Below are 23,052 nucleotides of genomic sequence, written 5' to 3' on the forward strand. Positions count from 1 at the left end.
AATATCAAGTTGGTAACTTGTAGATGAATCTGGTACAGTCTTTTTGACTATTTTTGTTTGTCACAGTTTGGTCTTTCAGCTTTGCTGTCTCTTGGTGTAAAGGCCACTTGCTTGTTGGTCATAAACTTCCTGGTCTGTGAGTGTGAGTAAGTAAGTAACTGTGTGTGTGTGTGTGTGTGTGTGTGTGTGTGTGTTATGTATGTGTTGTGTGATGTGTGTATGTGGTGTATTTGTGCGTGGTATGAGTGTGTGTGTGTTGTGTATGTATGTGGTGTGTGTGTGTGGGTGTGGGTGGGTGTGGGTGTGGGTGTGTGTTATGTATGTGTGGTATGGTGTGTGTATGGTGTGTGGTGTGTATGTGTTGTGTGATGTGTGTGTGTTGTATATGTGTGTGTGGTATGAGTGTGTGTCTGTGTCTATGTGTGGTGTATGTGGTGTGTGTGTGTGTGTGTGTGTGTGTGTGTGTGTGTGTGCATGTGTGTATGTTTTGGGAGAGTGATTGTATCAATCATGATGACAGCAATCTTCAAGCATCTAGGGAGGAATAAAATACCACTGTCCATGGGTCTGTTAAGTCATTTTGCTTTACTGCCATCTTTTATTTTTTGTCAGAAAGAAGAAAAACAAATACAAGAGGTAGAGCCCACTTCAGGGACAACAACAAATGACTATCTAAGTCGTAAGCTTCACTGACTTCAGCTTCCTCTAAAGAACTTTTCAAAACCATGTAAGTGTTCTAGGTTACACAATATTTATGAATGACAGCTCATGCCTAGTGTATAGTAGATGATTGATAATTACAAGTTCTCCCTTCAAATTATATACTGAGCATCTATGAACCATAATGTCTCTCATTAAGATGTAGTCGATGTTTACTGACCGCCTGAAACAGTTCCAGATCTGTTTTTAAAGACTTCAAAGGGAAGAAAATGTTTCATGATTCAGAAAGAATGTCCATACAGTGTTTCAAAAGAGATGTGTGGGAAACCACCATGAAAGGAACTCTGTGTGCTGTCTCTTGGTGTTTCTTTTTCCTTGGCAAGCAGTGAGGAGACCTTGTCTCCGCAGAGAGCGCTCTAGAGCTGAGCTGAAAAGGACAGATCTTCAGGCCCCCGGATACTGCCTATGTTGTCTAGTGGAGGTTTCTATGAAACACACTTGTTTCCTTTCTTTGTGTGAGGTCTAAAGCTATTTGATCCATGCAGCCAAACTTGTATTTCTCTCCATTAAGAGTGGCATTCTGGAAAGCCACACATTTTAAGTCTAATAAATTGTTATTGTAACAGTTGCAATTATGAGCAAATTTGATCTTGAAAGAAGCCACAGCACTGTAACTCAATAACTGTGTACCAAGCTATCACCATAACAAGGATAAAGTACCTCTGTGTCTTCCTTGGCTCTTCATCAGTTTCCATGGTGCAGGGAGTATGGGAGAGGGAGATCCAAGGATGCACTTCCTCTCCCTCCCATGATGATCATTAACCAACTTAGGGTACTTGTAAATTCATAAGCAGCACGGAAGCTTACAAAGACAAAGACAGGTTATTGATGCTGCTGAAATGTTAAAGTGACTGATGAACCTAACATGAACATCAGTGAACATCAGCATACCTATAAAGAAAAATGGTTTCCTGATGCTGCTCTAAGAGGTGAGCACAGATTCCACAAAGGAGAAAAAGTAGGCGTTTCTACCTGGAAATGCCTGGCATAGCTTTAAAGGGCTACCAATATTTCTAGGAACTGGTTAATAAGTTGTGTAATACCATTTAACATATTCAGATGGCCCCAGTGTCTGTTTATTCTATATGAAGTTATCAGTACAACCCCTTGCTGTGCAAATGCTAAATGCAAGATTTCTATAAGAGCCTTTTCATCCTTAATCACTAGCCCAAAGCTGTAAATGCTGCTTGCAAAAAATAAAAAAGGATAGAGAAGCTTTGGGGACTTACTGAGGTCATACAATAAAATGGTAGCTCTATTCCTCACTCAGCTTGTGACAAAACTGTATTCCCATCTTTCTTTTACCAGAGTCTGATTATTTTAGATTACAAATTCAAAAGTGTGGGGGACTTGATAAATGCATAACATCTTTAAAAGAATACAGGAGACAGACTACTACCTTCAACTCCAGTGTAAATGCATGTAACAGGCAAACACACACACACACACACACACACACACACACACACACACACACACACACACACACACGTATGCATGTAATAAAACTACCATACTGTTTGCTTCCCTAGAAATGCAAGAAGCAAGAGACAAGTCTTTGTTCAGGAGACAACTGCCAAGTGTCTTTTCCACTTGGCATTGGTTCTCCAGACAAAACAAAGTCACAATCTGATGATGATGAAATTCACCCCTCATCTGCCTTCAACTAAAGCCTGCATGAACCAGACTTATGGCTAAGCAATTTGATCTGGTGTAACCATCGACATAGAGCAGCACCATGAAATATTTATTGATGGGTTGCTACTGTTCCTTAGATTCTCCCTTTCCCAATACTCCTTTATACCAATCTCATTTTTTCTTTTCTTCCTTACCATCAAATCTTAGTACTCAACAGTTAAGGACAGATCATGCCTACTTTCTCCTAAGATGAGACTAGAAATTTAAAACATTTGTCTTGCTCAGGAAAGAAAACTGTGGGCTCTTTGGATCAGCATAATAGCTTAGTGGGTAAAGAGCTATTTGGTGACCTCACGACCTGAGTTTTGTCCCCAGGAAGAACATGATGGAAAGAAGAAACCAACTCCCATGGGTTGTCCTCTGACTTCTATATACCCACAATAAAACACATGCAGATAATTAAATGTATTAAAAGAAAAGAAAAGAAAAATGTAGGCTCTGGGCCCAGTTGTAAAAAAAAGTCCCCCACAAGAAAGATATTTTAGATGATGAATTAATAGCAGTTAATGATATTTTTTAGATTCCCAAGTCAAAATAGATCTGCAATATAACACATAGTATAAACATGTTCATAAGCTGTAGATTTCACTGTGAGAAAGTAGTATGGCTTTCTCTAAATCATATAATTTGTTCTCCTAACAACCAGTTGCATGTGGTAACAGATTTGAGAATTTACAAACAGACAGCAAAAGGTATACAGTGCAGTTCCATGTAATAGCAGATGTAGGGACGGATGCTGTTCAGGTGCTACACTCACAGTCTCCAAAACATGTCCTTCAGCTTGCGAATGGGCTGTCAAACTGGGGCACATCCATAACCTACTGCTACTCAGCAGAGCGAGTAAAAGGGACAGCCTTTGGGTAAGCAGCCTCCTGGATGAAAGCTCAAAGATGCTGTGCCCAATGCAGGAGACTGGACTGAAAAGACTCCAGACTATTAAGTTCCCTTCATCTGCCCTCCAGAAATGGACAACTACAGAGGTGGAACACGCACTAGAGGTACCTGGTGGTGTGGGTAGAGAACGTTGATGAGAAACACACACTCATATCCTCTGAATACTGATGGAATGGAGCATGACCTTGCCTTCATTGTGGTGACCATGACACAAGTGGAAGCAGTCATCAACTTACAATACAACTGTATCAAAGCAAATTTTACTGTAGGCAAATTAACCAAACAATGTTTTTATTAGCCATTCTCATACATACAACCATATAATGGACAAAGTTTTCAGACACAGACTGTCTTTGTATGAAAACAGATAAGTAGGAAGGGACATAAAGGAATGTTTAATGTTGGTATTTGTCAGAAACATAAGTTTGTCAAGACCCTAAGAGTGACTATGCACTTGACACTGAATTGCCCACCATGTAAATTTTGCATCAGAAGGAAAAAATGTGAAAGCCAAAGTTAAATTATAGTTAATGATCTTCCATGCTATGAAATGATTAGATATACTGAATTTATTTGAAGTGGATTAAGAAGTTTGAGGGATTAATGAATAGATTAAAATGAATAGGTGCATAGCTCTGTGGTAAAGACCATGTGCAGAATGCTAGTCATGCAATGAAGTCTATGGTGCTGTTCCTTTTAAAGCCTTTCAAAACTTTGCTATGTGTTTGAATACTATAATAAAATATTAGGGAAGAGTTGGGTTTTTGTTTTGTCTATTGTGACTCACTCTATATAGCTAAGGCTAACCTGGAACTTACTTTGTAGCCCAGGTTGGCCTCAGCAACCAGGCAGTTTCAGCCTCTCAAGTGCTGGAACCATAGGCATGAGCTGCCACACCAGATTTAAATTGATTCTAAAGAATTACAAGGTACATAGTACAAGGACATAATTAAAAATGTCATTGCCTATTAAAGTTTTGGAATATTTTGTATGACTGCCATTCCCTTTTCCTAACAAATTACTGAGATTAAAAACTTATGTATAATTGTAGAATTCTGTCCATCTCATCATAGAGTATGTTCACCTATGAATTGCATTCAGACCTGAACTTCAGCTCTGCTTACTCCCTGATTTTCAGGGAAAATTAAGTTCAGATGCCCATAGTTCTCGACCACTGAGTTAACTCACCATCCAGGTACCAAAAGTGGCTCTTAGGGAAAGGGTATTGCTAAATTCAATTTCCAATTATGTAATCCAATATTCCCCAAAGTCTAAGTTGTATGGACAGGAAAGTGAGAGTAGCTAGCTCTATGGACCCGTGACCCATCTTGTTATTCCCACTCAAGGGTTCATAGGTGTCTTTGCCCTCTCAAAGTAATTCAGAAATCTCGGGCTTGAAGCCAGGCCAGCCTCCTGACCCAGATCCTATTAGTTATTGCTAACTGTCACTCAGGACCATGGAACTGGAACTTCCTCCTCTAAAGGGATTGTGTGACAGCAGGGCTACTTTTGTGCTTTCTAAAATCTTCCAAAGTCTACAAAGCCTAAAATGGTTGCTTCCTTGCCAAGCATACAGTCTAAAAGGTGACAGCTGATGAGAAGGCTGATAAATAAATTCATTAATTATCATGAATAAATGATAATAAATGAGGCTCCCAGGTTAACTACAGCAAGTTCCCAACCAACAGCATACACACACACACACACACACACACACACACACACACACACACACACACACACACACACGGGAATCTAAAGGCCAAGTGTAGAGAACAGTCTGTGAAAAGGGTTTCATAAAGTATTAACTGATTTTTTCCTACTAAACAGAACAGAAAGAGTCACTGTCGGAGGGGTCTTGATTGCTATATTATGGCTACTATTAGAAGCAGAAAACCAATCGAAAGGCCCCATCATAGAATACATGGGAAAATAATTATGGTTATTCCATCCTGTTCCTTTATAGTAATGATGTTTTCAAGGCACATTTCGTGAGAGAGGAATAAGAGAACTCTACCAACGACATACTGTTGTCATGGATACTGAGATTTGGAGAGTCCTTATTGTCAGCTGTGTTTCTAAGTATTTGGTCTATTTTTCCTACCTTTAATCTTAAAATGATTTAGGTGTAAATTGAGGTTGCTGTATTTACCAAATAATAATGCAGGCTGCTAAGTTAAAGTTGAATTGAAGATAAATGACAAATACTTCAACAGAAGTATAACCTATGTTGTGTTTGAGATAGACCCAACTAAAGATTTGTTATTTTCTTTGGAAGATATAAACAGAATTATTTTACGGGAAAACTTTTTAAAAGTACATTAATTGGTGCTTTTGAGTTGTAGCTTCACAGTGGAGCAGTGCTGTGTGCTGGTGCAGACAACTGATGTTGAGGGCTAGTTTCAGGATTTCTGCAGCTGCGATCAACAAATAAACAAGACGAAGTCCTAGCTCCAGGTAGGGTACATCCCAATGCCTTTTACATCAAAAGCTTTCCAAAATGGCAGATTGGACTTCAGAACTCGTGGATAAAGACTAAAGCTTAGTTTTGCCAGTGGACTAACAAGAGAATCAACATAGCCACTAATAATTTTCATCTACCATAAAACGCCTTTGTTTCAATCTGATTTTTTGTCGAATGATTCTAGTTCCTCTACTGACTCCATTGCTACCTTCTAATATATTTCTAACTTGTAATTTTCATGGGCAGATGCCTTTAAAATGTGTTCAGCTGTTGGTGACTTTTAGAAAATATTCAATTTTCCCCAAAACACACTAAGTGCTTCTGTCTCTAAAATCTCCCAGGAACAAGGGAACAGGCTTAGAATCTGCCAACCATATGTCTCTTTGCTTTCTCCTTGGCCATTTTGGAAAATTCATGATGTATAAGGCACCAAGCCATACCCTGGTTGAACCTAGAGCTTCACCTAGTCTCTGCCACATAGAGTTCAACTGGGATACTGGAAGTCCAGGTAGGAAGCCAAAAATTAGTTATTGGCTTGGGTTTCTATACCAAGTAATAAAGATTAGTGTGGAATTTTACTACTCCGAACTCTTCTCCTCAAGGACTCCAGGGACATCAGCCATGACGCTAACTGTTGCTTCATTAGCATATTCTTCTATCATTGCACTGACAAGCTACAGGACTCACGCCTTTCTAAATAGATGATAACTGATAGGTAAAGTCTGCCTCTAGCGTCTATATCCATCTGCAAACCAAAGAGGCTAATCTCTAGTCTAAATGTAGAATCAGCTCTTCTAAGGCAAGCATGTCTACCAATGGATTGGAATATAGCAAACATTCTAAATAGAGAGGAGAGGTAGACAGAGAAGGTTCTGAAATGAGGGAGAACGAGGAATATGAAAATGCATTCCCAGGGGCATTGTGGACTGATAGACAAAATCATAAGTGACACCGACTTAAGATGGTAATTAATGGTTTGGAATGAACATTAGGAAATAGCTCATCTGCTCCTTGATTTCACAAGTGAAGTAGGAGCAATGAGAAGTGACATGTTAATAGCAACTCTAAGCTGGTAGAAAGGTGAAGAACAGAATACAGATATCCAGAATCTAGCCAAGCCCCTGTCCTTTCTACCAGTGTTTCTCTAATGGCTGTGCATATGTCCACTATTAAAAGAAAATAGTGCCCTGGATGCCACCGAAAGGTGATGCAAAAGAAAGTGACAGCTTGCAGCTTTTCTACTGTTTCCCTAGCTTATCTTTCTTCATAAACAACACAATGGTACTCTTTTGTCCACTGTTTCTACAAAAGGTTTCCACACAGCACACAGTATTTCAGGTCAAAGGAACATCCTCCTAAATAAGATAGAAGGCAGGACTCAAAAACAAAGAAACAATGCAGTTTTATATCTAGGTAGATATACAAAAGACATTAACATGCTGAAGTCAGACAGTGAGGTTAATGATCGACTTTAACAATATTTAAAAGGAAAATCATCCAAGGGAGGTAACATATTTTAAACATGAAGAATGAGAATCTGGGTATGGAGATATATGCCTGAGATCCTAGCACTTGGAAGGTAAAGAAAGAAAGAACAGTAGTTCAAGACCATTCCCGTTTACAGAGCAAGTTTAAAGATTCCAGCCTAGACTATAAGAGACACATTGTATTAATTCTAGATGTGGTGGCATAGACTTTAATCCCAGTAGTTAATAGGTAGAGAAGTATGGATCACTAAGAAATCAAGGCCAGCTTGGTCTACATAGCAAGTTTCAGGTTCATCAAGGTTACGTAGTGAGACACTGTCTCAATAAGTAAAACAAAACAAAAAGCGGGGGTGGAAAAGACAGAGTCTACACTGTGCGAAAGCCAAAGAAGACATATATTAGGCATGGAGAACAGGGAAAAGGATTTCAAAACGCAAAGTGACATAGAAAGATGAAGCTTAGCGTGATGAGCACAAAGATTGTTTCAAAGATGAGGAATAAACCAGGCCACAGCAGCCTTTGAAGACCCCCCTTTTTATTAAAGCTAGATTTTATATGAAGGTCAATGGAACGTCACTGGGAAGGTTGATCACAGTTTTATCTTTGGAAGATGATTCTCTGAGAAGGACTTTGGACAATCAAAATCAGAAACAGAGAGGATGATGGTGGTGGAACCAGCCAAGGATGGTGTGGGATAAAACAGGATAGTGTTGTCAATGTGGAGGAGGAAAGCACACAGAGTCACGGCTCCAAGATAAACTGTACTGACGTAGCAATGTACATCACTGAATGATTCAAAAGGGAGTACAAAGAAAAGACTCACGAATGATTGTTCTATTGTGTTTAGTAACTACATTCATTATAGTACCATTTATGAAGGTAAAGAAGGGTTGGGGGCTGTGGTGAAAGATAAAACAGTAGAGTTCTGTATATAAATGTAGGTATTGATATTTACTAATCATCTAAATGTGTCCCGTAAAGATATTATTTACAGCTAATTAACAATCTCAGCATAAAGATGAGAGAGACAGTGTTGACTACACCCTGGCCTCTCCAGAGTTTACACAACGGCAAGGAAGCAAATCATCACCAAGACCCAACAACAGATCTAACTATGGTCATAGCCTCAACCTCTTTCCTCTCTTGTAAATGACATACATCTGGCTAATCTACTAGTTAGGCAAGGCAGAAACTGAGCAGTCATTCTTCATTTGTCTCTTTTTCCTTCTTTCTTCTCATGGAATCTTCTAGAGAGATCATAGTGAAAAACAAAAAGAAGAATGCTGAGGAATACATTCACGGGACGTGGGACAAATCTCAAGAGGGAGGAAATGATGGGACAGGATGCCAAGTGAAATGTAGGGAGTTTTTAAAGGAAAGTTCTCATGGAGGGAGGAAATGAAAGTTATTGTATTTACTTTCCCAACTCTATTCAATACACGGCTTTAGTTACACACAGACAAGTCATTTCTGAGTCTTTGAGAATATGTCGGGCTAGAGAGATCAGTCATTAAAGGCTAGGCTCACAACGAAAAATATAAGAGAATATGCCTTACGCACTTTTTGAATATTATTTGTAAACTTTGGAAATGTTTCTAGATCCACTATCCATATGGAGAGATGCTTTCTCATTTACTACTAGGATGCAAGGATTTAACCTATATATTTTTATCTTTTTTTTACATGTAGAACTCATGCTCTTCAATTCTGTCATCAATTTAAATGTGAGCCTGAGCCACGCTGACACTTGAAACAGGAGAATTTGCTAGAAACTAAGAGCTCACCCTACAAAGGCAGAAAAACAACATTCAAAGGCTCCTTGTGCCGTGTCATATTCTCTCTTTTTGTACTGTAGAAATTGGTTGACCTTTGAGAAGTCTGTGCACAAAAAACAAAAGTCAGAAGCACTTACTACACTGTGGTAAATGCACAATCAGCGTGGTCTCTCTCAGCGGCCAGACAACTGAAGTAGCTCTGGGTGGTAGCGGTTGTGGGGCTTCTCTGTGCCTTCCCTATTTGCTCACTTCTGCTTTTCTAACTTGTCTAAGACATCAACAAAACAGGTGGAACCAAAATCCTCCTTTTAACTCCAGTTTAAAGGTAGTGAAGTTAATTATTCTACCTTTTCTAAATCAAATGCCTATGTTTCTAGACCTTTTAAGATTGCTTAAGGTTTTTACAGATGGTTTGTGACTCTCCAGGCTGGCCAGACCTACCTAGTGAGATCTTGTCTTGAACACATAATGTTTTAACATTGAAGAACTACTTTATCAACTATGAAAAAAGAACCGTCTTGCAGTAACTTTCCTTCCCATAGCTCTAGTGACTATTCAACCTGTCCTCACTGAATCTCCACCTCGTTCTTTACAGCTATCACTCCATTTCCTTTTCCTGTTTTTGAATTATCCTGATTCATTCCACGTCTGCTAAGCCTCCCCTCCCCGGTGCAATAAGAGGTCTTATTGCAGAGTTAGCAGAAGGTTGGAAGAAGCAGAGGAGTCCTCCGTCTCTTAAGCTTGCTGTCTACCACACCTAGAAGAAACACGTTACAATGCTAGAGTGCCTGTACAGCCTGTGCATGCCCCCAGGTTTGATATCCAGAACAATAGGTAATTTCAATTCAAATTCTAAGATACTGAAGGAAACTGTGTTTTGAGTTCCACTATGGAACAGAGTCAGAACAAAGGAAACCATAAAAATGCCAAGAACCATTCTTCAAGTTTTCTTCCCTGCATCCTAAAAGCCAACCAGTGGGGTGAGGTCACAAGTCAGGACAGCTGTCCACTCTGCCTTCTTGGACTCACAGAAGTAGTTAATAATTTTGAATGATTTGCCCATATGTAATGCTGGTAAATGGTATTAAAGGAGGAGAATGACAGGTACTTGTGGACTGGCCGCAAAGGTAAGGGTCCCCCCAGTTTCAGTGGCACATTCCTCCCTCCCCACAGCAAGGGTGGCGCTGACTCTGCTGTATGCCTAGAGATTCCCTTCCTGGCCATCTCACACCATGTTACCTCTGCCAGCATTGTAAGCATTGAATTTATGACCTTTCAAACAGAACTCCTATCGTCAAGCCCTGTTACAAACACTTGGCAGCCTTGCTGAAATGGCTGAGAGATCTTTTTTAATTCATTCCTGTCTTCAGAGATTCTGGCTGGGAGCTCAACTTCCCATCAACTATCCACAAAATGTACAATTTGACCCTCTGGGTTCTGACTGTCCAGACATCTGGGAAGCCTGGAAGCAAGACAAAGTAAGGGAGCAAGACAGAAAGGGGGAAGCAAGACAGAAAAGGGGGGAGTAAGACAGAAAAGGGGGGAGTAAGACAGAAAATTGGGGAAGCAAGACAGAAATGGGTCAAGATAGAAAGGGAAGGGGCAAGACAGAAAATGGGGAGTGAGACAGAAAGGAGAAAGGGGCAAGACAGAAAGGGGTAGCAAGACAGAAAGGTGGAGCAAGAGAGAAAGGGATCAAGAGAGAAAGGGGGAACAAGAGAGAAAGGGAAGCAAGACAGAAATGGGAGCAAGAGAGAAAGGGGGAGCAAGACAGAAAGGGGGAGCAAGGATACAGTGGACTCTGCACCCACTGTGCCCCTCACTTCCCTCTCACTTCTATTCTTGACAGGAATGCATCAGGCATTGCAAACCTCTGGCTGACATGTTTTCCCCAGGAGCACGCTCCGAAATGCTTTCAAAACCAAGACCAGGCTTAGCAAGCATGATTACATTTCATAGCTGTTAAAAACAGGGCCCAACGCCTCAAACAAGGAAGGTCCTCTCAAATCCTCTCTGCTCCCCCACACCACCCATATCCTCTCTGCTCAACATCAGATCTAAGCCACTCTGCTTCTCCAAGCACTCTTAGTGTGTTCAGTATTACATTCATTCACTGGTGCAGTGATGATGCAGTTAAACGACCCAAAGCCTCAGGGCTGTCCCAGGACAGCACAGCCACTCTCACTTTGTGGAAATGCATGGCCAAAGCCACTGACTTCAGCACATCCCAGATCCCTTGACAGCTGAGTGAGGACAAATCTAGGACATGTTCTAAGACTTATAAAACCTGTCTACAGAACAGAAAAGTCGAACTAGTATGTCATTATCATATTTAAAATGGTAAACTGGAACACTGACCACCCCATGCATGCATACGCGCACACACACACACACACACACACACACACACACAGAAGGGGGGATAAACACACATACGCACACAAAGGCACACACACACACCAACAGAAGAAAAGCCTGCTGGGAAATAGAAACACCATATTGGCCTGTAGAGGAAGCATTTGAACTCACGGTAAGACTAATGTTTAAGATGCATCAACCCAGATGGAAAACCTATTTCTGACGACAACAACAACAACAACAACAACAACAACAACAACAACGACAACGACAATGACAACAAATCACTGCTAACCTCAGTGCTTGTGTATACTTCTTAAAGGTTTCTTTACCTACAAAGTCACCTTGTACATTGTGTGCCATCAGCTTATTTACATGCTCTTGATCTACTGGGGTATTCTTCCCAGGTTGAGAATAGAGCTAACTGATGTGCTGGTATCTTCCATGGGTCACTTAAAGGTCAGTTCACAGTGAAAGAATATTCTGGAATTACAAAATGAGTCTCCAGTGAAAAGGGAGTTGGCAGATATGCAGTTGATCTGTGCAACTTCTTCATAATATGTAGAGAGCTGTCAATCTTGTGGCAAACACACACACACAGACACACAAACACACACACACAGAGGGGGGAGAGAGAGAGAGAGACAGAGAGACAGAGAGAGACAGAGAGAGACACGGAGAGAGACAGAGAGATGGAGACGGAGAGACAGAGAGAGAGAGAGACAGAGAGAGAGAGACAGAGAGAGAGAGAGAGACAGAGAGAGAGACCCATTAAAAAACAGAAGAGAGCACACATCTAAAACACAAATCAGCAGATAAGGCAGCAAGCTAGAACAGAGAGGAACTTGAATGTCCATTCTTCCGCCAATTTATCTCTCATTACGTTCTGCCTCCCTCCTCTCCCGGCTGATAGGCAATGCTTGAATGCTTAGTTCTTATCAGAGGAAATGGCTTATGTACAAATGTAGCAAATGACAGTGTGCTGATGACTTGAAGCCTCGACTTTATTCCTGGGCCACCCTGATGTGGACACAGTTGCTTCCCCAGGAGAATAAGCCTGAGTGCTCCCATATTCACACAGCTGTTGTGTCACTGCTGACGTACCACTCTGTATGATTCAGGAAAGCAAAATGAGATACTTAGAAACGAAGGCAAGCGGATTAAAATGAACAAGTTCAACCTCTTCAAATGCAGAAGCAATTTGCTTTATTTCATGTGGACTTTGCTATCACACTCAAAGAGATCTGAACACTCTCTTTAGCAGAGTTGTGGGGGCAATACCAATATTGCATTGGAAAGAGATAAGGCTGAATGGGAGGGGCCTGGGTTTTCATGACATCATTTCACCAGTTCACCAATGGGGCTTGCCCTACGCAGCCATACATGTGATGGGGGAGGCCCTGCTGCACGACTCAGGAAGAAAGAGCTCCTTCCAATCCTACTCTGTAATCCAGGCTGAGCCTGGATTCAGATAGCCAAACTATAAGAGATCTAAATATGAAAAAAGAACTGGAAGTGACAAAAGATGGATAGGCCAGAACCATCTAGATAAAATCAAATATGAAGAAAGAAAGATGTTCTCAACGAGGTACAGAGAGAAGGGAGGAAGGGGGAGAGAGAGAGAGAGAGAGAGAGAGAGAGAGAGAGAGAGAGAGAGAGAGAGAGAGAGAGAATGGCTACCTAACTTATTGTCAGTTTATACTTCGATGTTTTTGTCCATTATATGCCCTACTTCTCTACTAGAAAACTTGTGACTTAAGTTTTCTCGTTTCTTGGAAAAGAGATGAAAAATAAAAAGCAATCTTCCCTGTTCACCTGTTCTGCCCTACGTGTGCCTGCATAACAGGACACATGAGAGGCTTCTACACAATGTCCTATGGATGGTACCTCCTGAGCTCTATCACACTCTACCCTATGTTTTGAGACAGTTGCTTGTTGAACCCAGAGCTCACTGCTTTTACTAAACTCACTGGCCAGAGAGCCTCTAGGTGCAGCTATCTCTCCCCAGCCCCGGGGTCACAGAGATGTATCACTATATGTGGCTTTTATATAGGTACAAGAAATCTGAATGATGGTGTAGATAACTTTGACTGTGGCTGGCAAAGATGTATACACTGACTGATTAATTAATTAATTAGTTCTAAGAGGGGCTAGAGCGGTAGCTGCACATAGACGTGTCTGTACAACTCTTTCATGGGACCTAATTTGTCTCCCAGTACTCATGCAGGGTAGCTCACAACCACCTGTAAACCCAGCTGCAGGGCACCTGACACCCTCTCTGGACTCTTGGGCACCTGCACAGACCCACACATTAACACATGCACACATACATATAATTTAAAAATTAAGTACTTAAAAACAAAGAAGCTCTGGGAATTAGAATAGATCATTGTTCCAAAAGAGTTTGCTTCTCTGGAGAATGACTGGTCACTCAAACAACAACAACAACAACAACAACAACAACAACAACAATGACAACAACAAAACAAAACAAAAACCAAAAAACAAACAAACAAAAAAAAAACAAAACAAACCCCAGGATGATGGCTTGTGGGAATGACTTTGTGGGTAAAATCATAAAAGGCATGGTCTGAAAGGCTAGCCACAAAAGCAATGAGATACTGGCTCAAAAACTAAGGTAGGAAGTAAAAGAAAAATCTAATGTAGAAAGTAAGAGGAAGATATCCTATATTGACCTTTGGCTTCTACATGCGCAAACAGAGCTAAGCATTAAGCATGCTTTCACATGTGTGCACAACACACACACACACACACACACACACACACACACAGAGAGAGAGAGAGAGAGAGAGAGAGAGAGAGAGAGAGAGAGAGAGAGAGATGGAAAGTAGTGTTCCACTGCTTTAAAATGTGCCAACTCTTCCCACGAAGCTACATTGTTATTATACCAGTGCTGTCATCTCAGAAGTCTGTTATCCCTGTCATTTTAAATGATAATCACAACACCATGCTAATGTGTAGGAGCCAAAGCTATTCTTGCTCTCCAGGCTCATGTGCCCCAGCTGACCGCACAACTTTCTTAGAATCAAGAGGGTTATTCTCACGATGTTGCTGCTTTGGCCTTTCCTTCTTTGGAACCCTCTAAGTAAACTTAGAAGAAGCCATGCAATTTAGTAGAGCAAACAAAGCCAGGAATGTTTGGTGTGTGCACCCCTTCAACCAACCTACCATTTTCCCTTTCTCGAGAAGGTGGTAGTTAAAAGTAGCATGAAGTTAACGTCACCCATGCCCTTGATAAAGCCATTTCCCATAGCCCAGTCCCACAGATGTGTCCCTGCTCTGACACACCAAGCACTCCACCATACTTTACGGAGTGAATGGCATGCCAGAGCAATCAGTCCATCCTCTCATGAGGTTAACTCAGATTGAAGTATGTAAGGCAAGCACATGGAAATTTACATAATGCTATGACTTGAGTGTGGCATGTTCCAAAAGGTTTTGAACCTCAAAGCCTGGGCACTAATGAGATGTTTAAGAGGCAAGGGCTTTGTCAGTAATAACGAGAGTATTATTTTAAAAGCCTGTCCTACTCACTGGCTTCCTGTCTTGCCATGTAAGATCTCTCGCCATCATGCCATCAATAAGGCAACACAATCATGGGGAACACATACCAGAGATGATACTATGCTGTTTGTTTAACCTTCAAAACCAACTGCTAAGTAAATGTCTTTCCATCTTATCTGGACTCAAGTATTTTGTTATAGCAAAAGAAAATAGACTAAATAGATATTAACTTTAAATGTCTCCCTACAAAATATTTATTAGGTACTTACAGAATAAAAAAGAAAAGACAGCTTTACTTGCTTACTTACTTAATACTTTAACTATCTATTCAATTTTGCCCTCAAAATCATAATCCTTCTGCCTCAGTCCTCTGAGTGCTGTGAGTTATCAGCATGTCCACACCCAGTGAAAAGTGGCAGTTTTAAAGTAGAGAGCCAATCTAAACCATAAAGTTAAAGTTAACATCAACAACAGTATAAACTAGCATCCTATGTCTATCCTCTACAGATGTGGAGAAAGGTACATCGGCCCCTATGCTGCACAACTTGAAATGTATTCTGTTAAATTACTGGGTTATATTCTTCTGAAGAAGAGAAGCTGGAAACTATAAAGGAGTGTTGAAGACTTGGGAGCCATGACACTTCAATGTGATCCTGGACCACAGAAGAAAGCACTGAGGATGTCAAGACTGTGTATTAGGTAAAAACACATAGTCAATATTGACATCCAGACTGCCATTATTGTACTTGTGATGACAGTGTAGAATGTCCTTGTATTTAATGAATGCATACCAGGGTTGTTTACTAATGTAGCACTGTTGGCTATTTGTTTGTTTAGCACTGTTGGGAACCAAGCACGGGATCTCATGCTTGGCATGCAAAGGAGTCTTCAACTCCTTGGCATCCCTGGTTCTCAGGGTATATCGAAGTTTGAATTGAAGGAATGTATTTGCTGCTCCCTTCTGAATGTTTAGGAAATGCCCATGTGTATGTGTGTGACTGTGTCTGTGTGTGCACAGATTAAGATGGGAGGGAGACTGGACAGCCTGGGGGGAATCCACAAAGCTATTTTTTATAGCTTCATTCTAAATAAAGTGAATTTTCTTTTGTCTCATTAAGCTTGTAAAGAAAAAAAATGGTAATTGAGCGTATGCTTGTCAAGGGAGTTGGAGAAGGAAAGCACCTTCTACCTCCTTGTTTCCCAAACCCCAACACTGAGAAGCATCATCCTATCCTGGGGATCCCTAAAAGCTACTCTGGGAGAACTAAGAGGTAACCCAGAGTCTGACATGGGGCTGAAACAGTAGGGGCTCAAGAAATAGCCAGTGAATCAGTGTACTACAGCAATACAAAGAAAAGTGTAGAACACGCCACCTCTGCGGTAGTCTGTGGTAGTTATAGGTAGAACTGCAAGGCTGAAGATTACGGTATAGCCCTACTTTACAGCATCCCTTTTATTGAGAAAGCAGACTGACACGGGTGTCACTGGGTGGTCTAATTGGCTTTGCATCCCTGGAGTCTATGAGAAGGGTGGGTGTTCAGGTACTGAATGTCCCAGGACTCAAGGTGTCCACTGGATCATACACAAACTATCTCACGTACAGAGATAAGAAAAAAAGAACACCAAGACGTTGAACATAATTAAGGATGAAAACAGTTCCTTATGTAGTAAATTCGCAGGTAAACAAAGTCTCAACACATTCTTTTCCTAATTGGCAGGCCAACTTTTCTGATTCATGTGGACTTTGCCCATGATGCTTGAAACAGAAGTCACGCTAATTGGCAAAGTTCAAGACTTTTGTTCAACCCATGAAAGAACCATGACTGCTTTAAAGGCATAACAAATGCAAACTGTCCCAACAGATTACCTCTCCAGAAAAGTCACTCTAAATAGAAATAAATATGTACACATCATGTGCAAGCCACTGAGGTGAACATATTAGCAGATATCTCTATGTCACATAGAAAGGGGTGTGTGTGTGAAAGAAATGTACTTTCTCTAACTACTGAAGTACAATCTCACAGTCATCAACACTGTGCCATAATATCCCAAGTCAATATTCCAAGGCAAATTTAAACCAAGTGTAGTGGTTTAATGAAAGCAGTCCCCACAGGCTCATAAGGAGTGGCACTATTAGGATATGTGGCCTTGTTGAGGAAAGTATGTCACTGGGGTGGGCTTTGTGATTTCGAATGCTCAAGCCAGACCCAGTGTCATTCTCTTTCTTCCTGCTGCCATGCCGTCCTATTTAGAATTCTCAGCTATCTCTCCAGCACTATGTTTTCCTGGATGCTTCCTGTCATGATGATACTGTATCAAATGTCTGAACTGTAAGCCAGCCCCAGTTAAGGTTTTCTTTTAAAAGAGTTGCTATGGTTATGGTGTCTTTCATAGCGATAGAAACCCTAATTAAGACACAAACATAGCCCATAACGGAAGGCCAGACTCCAAATCATACATTGAACTGCACACAAATCTATGTAAGATCCTCTTTAACAAGGAATACAATTTTCCAAGGGCCTCTAGCTGCGGCTGCTATTCTTGCTGGCGGGAAATTGTTTGTTGATTTATTTGAGAATGAGTTCTATGGCCAACCAAAGTCATATGGAGGGGAAGAGGCAAAATAGCATAATCAGTGAGTGACGTATCATACCAAACCCAAAGAGGATCTAAGATACGTTGGCACGGCGCCTCTGCTTCTTCATTACTCAGCACGTCTTGGAGAACTGATGCTACGGAGATCAATTTCTTCCATCAACGTAATTAATAAGGACAGCTACTTACCTTGATGTCAGTGTCTTAGTTGTTGTCTCTTACTTTGTCCCCAATACATCTTAGTTTTCCCTATCTCATGCCAAAGTCACCTCATGTTTTCATATGGGAGACTCAATGCTTGCCTTGTCATTACGTGCTTCTAGGGTCTCCCAGGAGCATACTGCTCTACAACCCCAAAGGACCAGGTGTGGGAAGAATATGGATGAGTCCACAAGAGGAGGAGCTGGCTTCTGTTTCTGTGAGTGCGAGCATGCTTTCTAGAAACACGGCTTGGTTCTAGGCTCTCAATGCTAAGAAAAATAGCAAGTATGACGTAAGTCAATAATGGCTTAAGAGTACTAGGGGAAAAGTCGCCCATGGAGCTCTCAGTACCTGAAGCTGCATGCATACCCAGAGAGAGCATATTCTTCTTCCTTTAGACATGCTCCACAGATTTCTTCTCAAGCTGTGGCCCCTCTCCATTTTGCATAAAAGCTTCTACCTATGGCTACCCCTGAGATGCTCCACATGTGGGATGACAATGGCAGGTCAGTAAAAGTCAAGCCAGTGAGTGGGGTGTCCTGAGGGCAGATAGATACTGAACCGAAGGATACTGTGACCGGGGTGGAAACAGGAGCCTCATGCTGGGTCACTGACTCCTACTGTTATTGCCAATGAAAAATGCAGAAGCATTGCTTCTTGGTCCCCATCCAACTGGGTGTTCTTACCTTTGGTTCCATTGAAATGAAACTGTGGGTTCCTCTGCTTGAGAGAACAGATCTTTTAATGGTCCTACTGTGGTAGAAATGATAGTAGTCCTTCAGCGCACCGATCTGTGGGACAAGGTGAGAAGAAGACCAGAGTAAATATGTTAGTGTCTCAACACAGTCTGTCTCCACGTTTCGTTCTTTTTTGTTAAAATAAGAACACAAAACAAAACGGCCCATAAATTATGCAGCTGCCTGATATACTTAAATGTCACTTGAACCTTGGTGGTCACTTTTCAAAAGAAGGACATCCGATATGAAATATGAGTGTCCTTGAGGCGGTGACTGCAGAGCTAACGATTCTATTGGGGCAGTTAGCTTCTCCATATCGCCTGTTTAATGTTTAATTTATATGCAGCATTTTAAGTAATGCTATATCAATCTATATCCAAATGTGGGAAAGAAGGAAGAAGTCAAATAGCTCTCTAGTTATAAAAACACATCGCATTCTGTTTGCTGTGAGAACTGGACAATGAAGGACGCTGACAGGTTATTTATACAGTTAATTTGAAACATGTCTTAAACAGTTGATCATTCACACAGACAGCATCACTTCTTAGATCAAGAGGCAATAGACACAGCCCTCAAGTGGAGTGGTACCTCCTAGAACAATCTTTGAACTTAGCTTCTGGGGATAAGTGGCTTTATCTACTTTACCTTATATCCTTTTCTTTTAACATGATTTAGTTTTCTCATTTTTATTCTTTCTCAGTTAAAACCAGTAGGTTTGTAAATATGCCTAGCCTACTTAGAAAACAAATGAACAAAACATTCAACAACTGTATTCTTGTAGTGGGGGTTGGTAAAGTGCTTGATACACAAGATCAGGACCCAAGTCTGGATTCCTAGCAAAAAAGTACAAGTTAGAGATGCCAGTGTGTAGAACCCCATTGCCTGGGAAAGGAATGCAGAGACACCAGAATCCTTGAGCCTTGCTGGCCAACTAGATTAGCTGATCAGTGAGGTCCAGGTTCGCTAGAGACCCTGTTTCCAAATAAGGTGAAGATGTATAGACAAGATGGCTCACCAAAGGCATTTGGCTTTGAAAGCTCAATTACTAGGATTTGATCTCTAGAACCCATAAAGATAAAAGAAAAGAAAGAAGTCTATAAAGTGATTCTCTTGTATAACCCCTACTATGACACTAATGCACCCCTTATCCCCTATATACAATAACACATAAAGCAATAATAATAAATAAATTGATGGTGGTGAACAACTGAAGGAGGTCAATTCTAACCACCTCTTTGTATAATACTTGTCTGCATGTGTTTGTATGCGCACACACACACACACACACACACACACACACACACACACACACACACAAAGTATCAACCTAGTGAGAACTGAGCCCAACCACACAGGCAGGGCTTGTGGCTAGTATCTCATTTCAGCTGATACCCCAGCTGAACAGCATGTACTCTCGCGTCTGTGTTTCCTTTTCGGTAAAATTGGATTTTGAGCTAGTTAATTTCTAAGGCCACTGCAGTGCTCATATTCCATTCTTTAACAGTGACACTTTTCTTGCTTCAGGCGAATACAATAAATGTCTAATTCTCTAGATGTTTGTGGCTCTACACTACAGGAATCACCACTGGTGATGTTGTCCAGCTGGTACAATGTAGACTTTGCGCTTTCTTAATTAAAATGTCATTGGCCCAGGTTAAGTTTTTCATTATAAAGGGGTGTTTTCTAAGGTCTATCTCCTTGCTACACTCTCACCACATATTTTGTGTCATTTAGACATTGTGTCTTTGTGGGACGTTGTGATGTTGCTGTATCGCTAAAACTCAAGAGAAAGCCTGAAGCTTTATTTAACTGAAAAACATCCTGATCTACAAAAATGACTCAAAAAAATAAGTGAAGTATAAAGGCAAGGGAGTCCTAGTGACTCCTCCATCTCAGTGCTTCTGGGCAAGCAGAGCAGGAAGAGGTCATAGTTTGAAGCCTCACTTCTGAGCCTGCCCAGGAGGATATCCTGAAAGGTGCTAATATGCCGAAGCTTTAGGAGTAGAATTTAAGAGAGGCTGCATAATTTTCTAAACAAAAATCTAAAATCTTTTATTACACATAGCTTAGTGATGTTCTACTTGAGTAGCTACAGCAGTTTGAAGCAAAGAACATGTGTATTGTGGGGTGGAACCTTGAAGAACTGACCATAAGCAGGCATGGTGGAGGCATGAAGATCCTGAGTTCAAGTCAGCCTTGATTACAGGGTGAATTCAAGGAGAGCCTGGGCTACATGAGATCCGCTCACAAAAATACAAAAACAAAAGCAAAGAATCATCGTCAGCGGGAAGAATGCCAATGTGTTTACTATCACAATGTCTCTATGAAGAAACTCTTTGTTATAAAAAATGGCTGGATTTGACCCAATTATTAAGTTCAAACTGTGAAATTCATCCTGAGAAAATTCAAACCCTTGGAGGCCTTTCCAGTACAGACTGGAATCCCAGTCTAAACCAATATGAAAGGGGTGGTAAATTGGATCTTCTGTGTCAATATAAGTTGATTTTGGTCCTTGGATAAATCATTTAGGCTTCTTCTGTGTTGTTTTCCTCAGTGGGAAACTGAGAAACTCACAGGAAGTAAAGTAGGCAGACACTGGTCTTCAAAGTACACAAGGAATAAGATAGCATAGGGGAAACTAAGGAAATCAGGTTAGTGGGGAATGAACTTCTCAAACAAGCATGAGGACCTGAGTTCAAATTGCAAGATCCCACATAATGACAGATGCTATAGTACACATCTGTAATTCCAGTACCTCTACAGCAAGATCGGTTGCAGAGACAGGAAAATCTCCAGAAGCTAGCTTGGCATACACCCTGTCTCAACTAGGGTTATTCTCTCTCTCTCTCTCTCTCTCTCTCTCTCTCTCTCTCTCTCTCTCTCTCTCTCACACACACACACACACACACACACACACAGTTTTAAAAAGGACTATCTGTAGGTTGATATGGCAAAATGGATGTTAGACTATGAGGTGTCTGGTCAAGTCACTGCTTGGCATGCAGTCACTGTTGGGAACTTATTAGCTTCGCTTCTCTCATCTCTTGTAATTCATCTTTCACTTCTCTTCCCTTGTCAGGATTACTTTGGCCTACACTGTCATTAGCTCTTCTGTTCCCAGCCCTCACTGGCAAACAGCAAAGGAGCTGATGATACACTGCCGTAGTCATGTAGGCAGTGATTGTAGTTAAGCAAGGATAAGATGAAATGGGGTTGGAAGAGACGAAATTACATCTAACCTTGGACACCATCTGTCTATTTCTAAAGGTGCTTCTGTAGATTGTCACCAATAAACAGATGTCAGAGCAAACTCTTTAAATATTCAAAATATCCAGCTGCCCTCAAGAGGTCATTAATCCCACATAAGTAAAAGTAGTTTCAACCCCAAGATATAGTGAGTTAAAATAGAAATAAAGAGAAGCAATTGGTCCAATTGTTGCAAAAAGGACAGTCAATTTCTTTAAGAGTATGGTCAACTTCTAGTGGATGGCCCCACACATAAAAATAAGGACAACACAAATTTGACTCCTGGTTGGTTATTTAAAAATAACAACAACAACAATGACAACAAAAAACAGGATACCAAATTGGGAGGAGTATGGGAAGTAGGGGAGGATCTGGGAGGAGTTGGTAGGGAAGGGAGTGGGGTGAAATGACCAAATATGATATATATATATTATACATGCATATATATGAAAATATCTGAGAATAAAAATATAACTATTTTTTAAAAATAATCAACAAAAAGAAGTGAAATAGTATATATACAAGTACCAGCAATTTTTCCAGGGCATATGTACTCCTGAAGTTGCATATGGGCAGTACAAAGACTACATCTACCCAGGCCACCAAACCGTGCAGCAGTCAGCAATGCAATCCTTCTCTAGGAGATTCCGATTCTACTACTAAGCTGGGCAGCAGCTCACTGTAGTTCTTTGGTTGATGCCTCATTAATTAAAAGCTAAAATTGTGCCAAGGATTTGACTCCTCTCCTACATATTATCAGATTTAGCCTAATCCCCAAGAGTTCTAGAAGCTAAATATCATTAGCTCTAATTGACTTAAGGAGCATCCAGGGCTCTGGGAATATCCAAACACATACTGCTGGGATTAAGTGCTTGGTAAACATCCACTAATGTCATGGTGAGCCTAGTTCAGTTCTGTCATGGACTCTGTGAACGGCCTCAACTGATGCAATGCAGCATCCTTCTGGAAGGTCTTCCCGCAGTACGTGACTATGATGCTAAGCTCTACTTGTGCAGCAAGTGAGCAGACCTGGCCCAGATCATACAAGCCAGACATAAAGCAAAATCAAGCATCACCAGGCCTGTTCTTGAAGGACCGGCTCGGGACTGACAGAGGTCTTAGCATCCGCTTCCTTACTGCCTAAACACTCTCTGATACTTCACAGGTGAGGGTGTTTCGCCATTGTTGTTTTGGTAAGCTAAAACTGAAGATTGTGTAAGAGTTATCCCTGCGGTTAGGCATAGTTAGACATAAAGTAGCTTCCTAATCCTTTAGCTTTCTGGTTGTGAACTGGGATATAACTTAAAAAAATACCAAGGTCAGTAGTGAAAGCTTGACTCTCCTTGCTGTCT

At 41.0% G+C, this 23,052-nt stretch overlaps 1 protein-coding gene across 2 annotated transcripts in view; it reads right to left on the reverse strand.

Moving 5' to 3' along the window:
* Positions 1–23,052, reverse strand: part of Pcsk5 (proprotein convertase subtilisin/kexin type 5) — a 409,124-nt gene that overhangs the window by 345,387 nt on the left and 40,685 nt on the right. For both annotated transcript variants that reach the window (XM_032891692.1, XM_032891693.1), the window contains exon 2: positions 18,404–18,508. In XM_032891692.1, coding sequence (XP_032747583.1) covers positions 18,404–18,508 — 105 coding nt within the window. The remainder of the gene's footprint in view (positions 1–18,403; positions 18,509–23,052) is intronic.

Source organism: Rattus rattus, chromosome 2, assembly GCF_011064425.1.
Source record: "Rattus rattus isolate New Zealand chromosome 2, Rrattus_CSIRO_v1, whole genome shotgun sequence".
Lineage (NCBI taxonomy): Eukaryota > Metazoa > Chordata > Mammalia > Rodentia > Muridae > Rattus > Rattus rattus.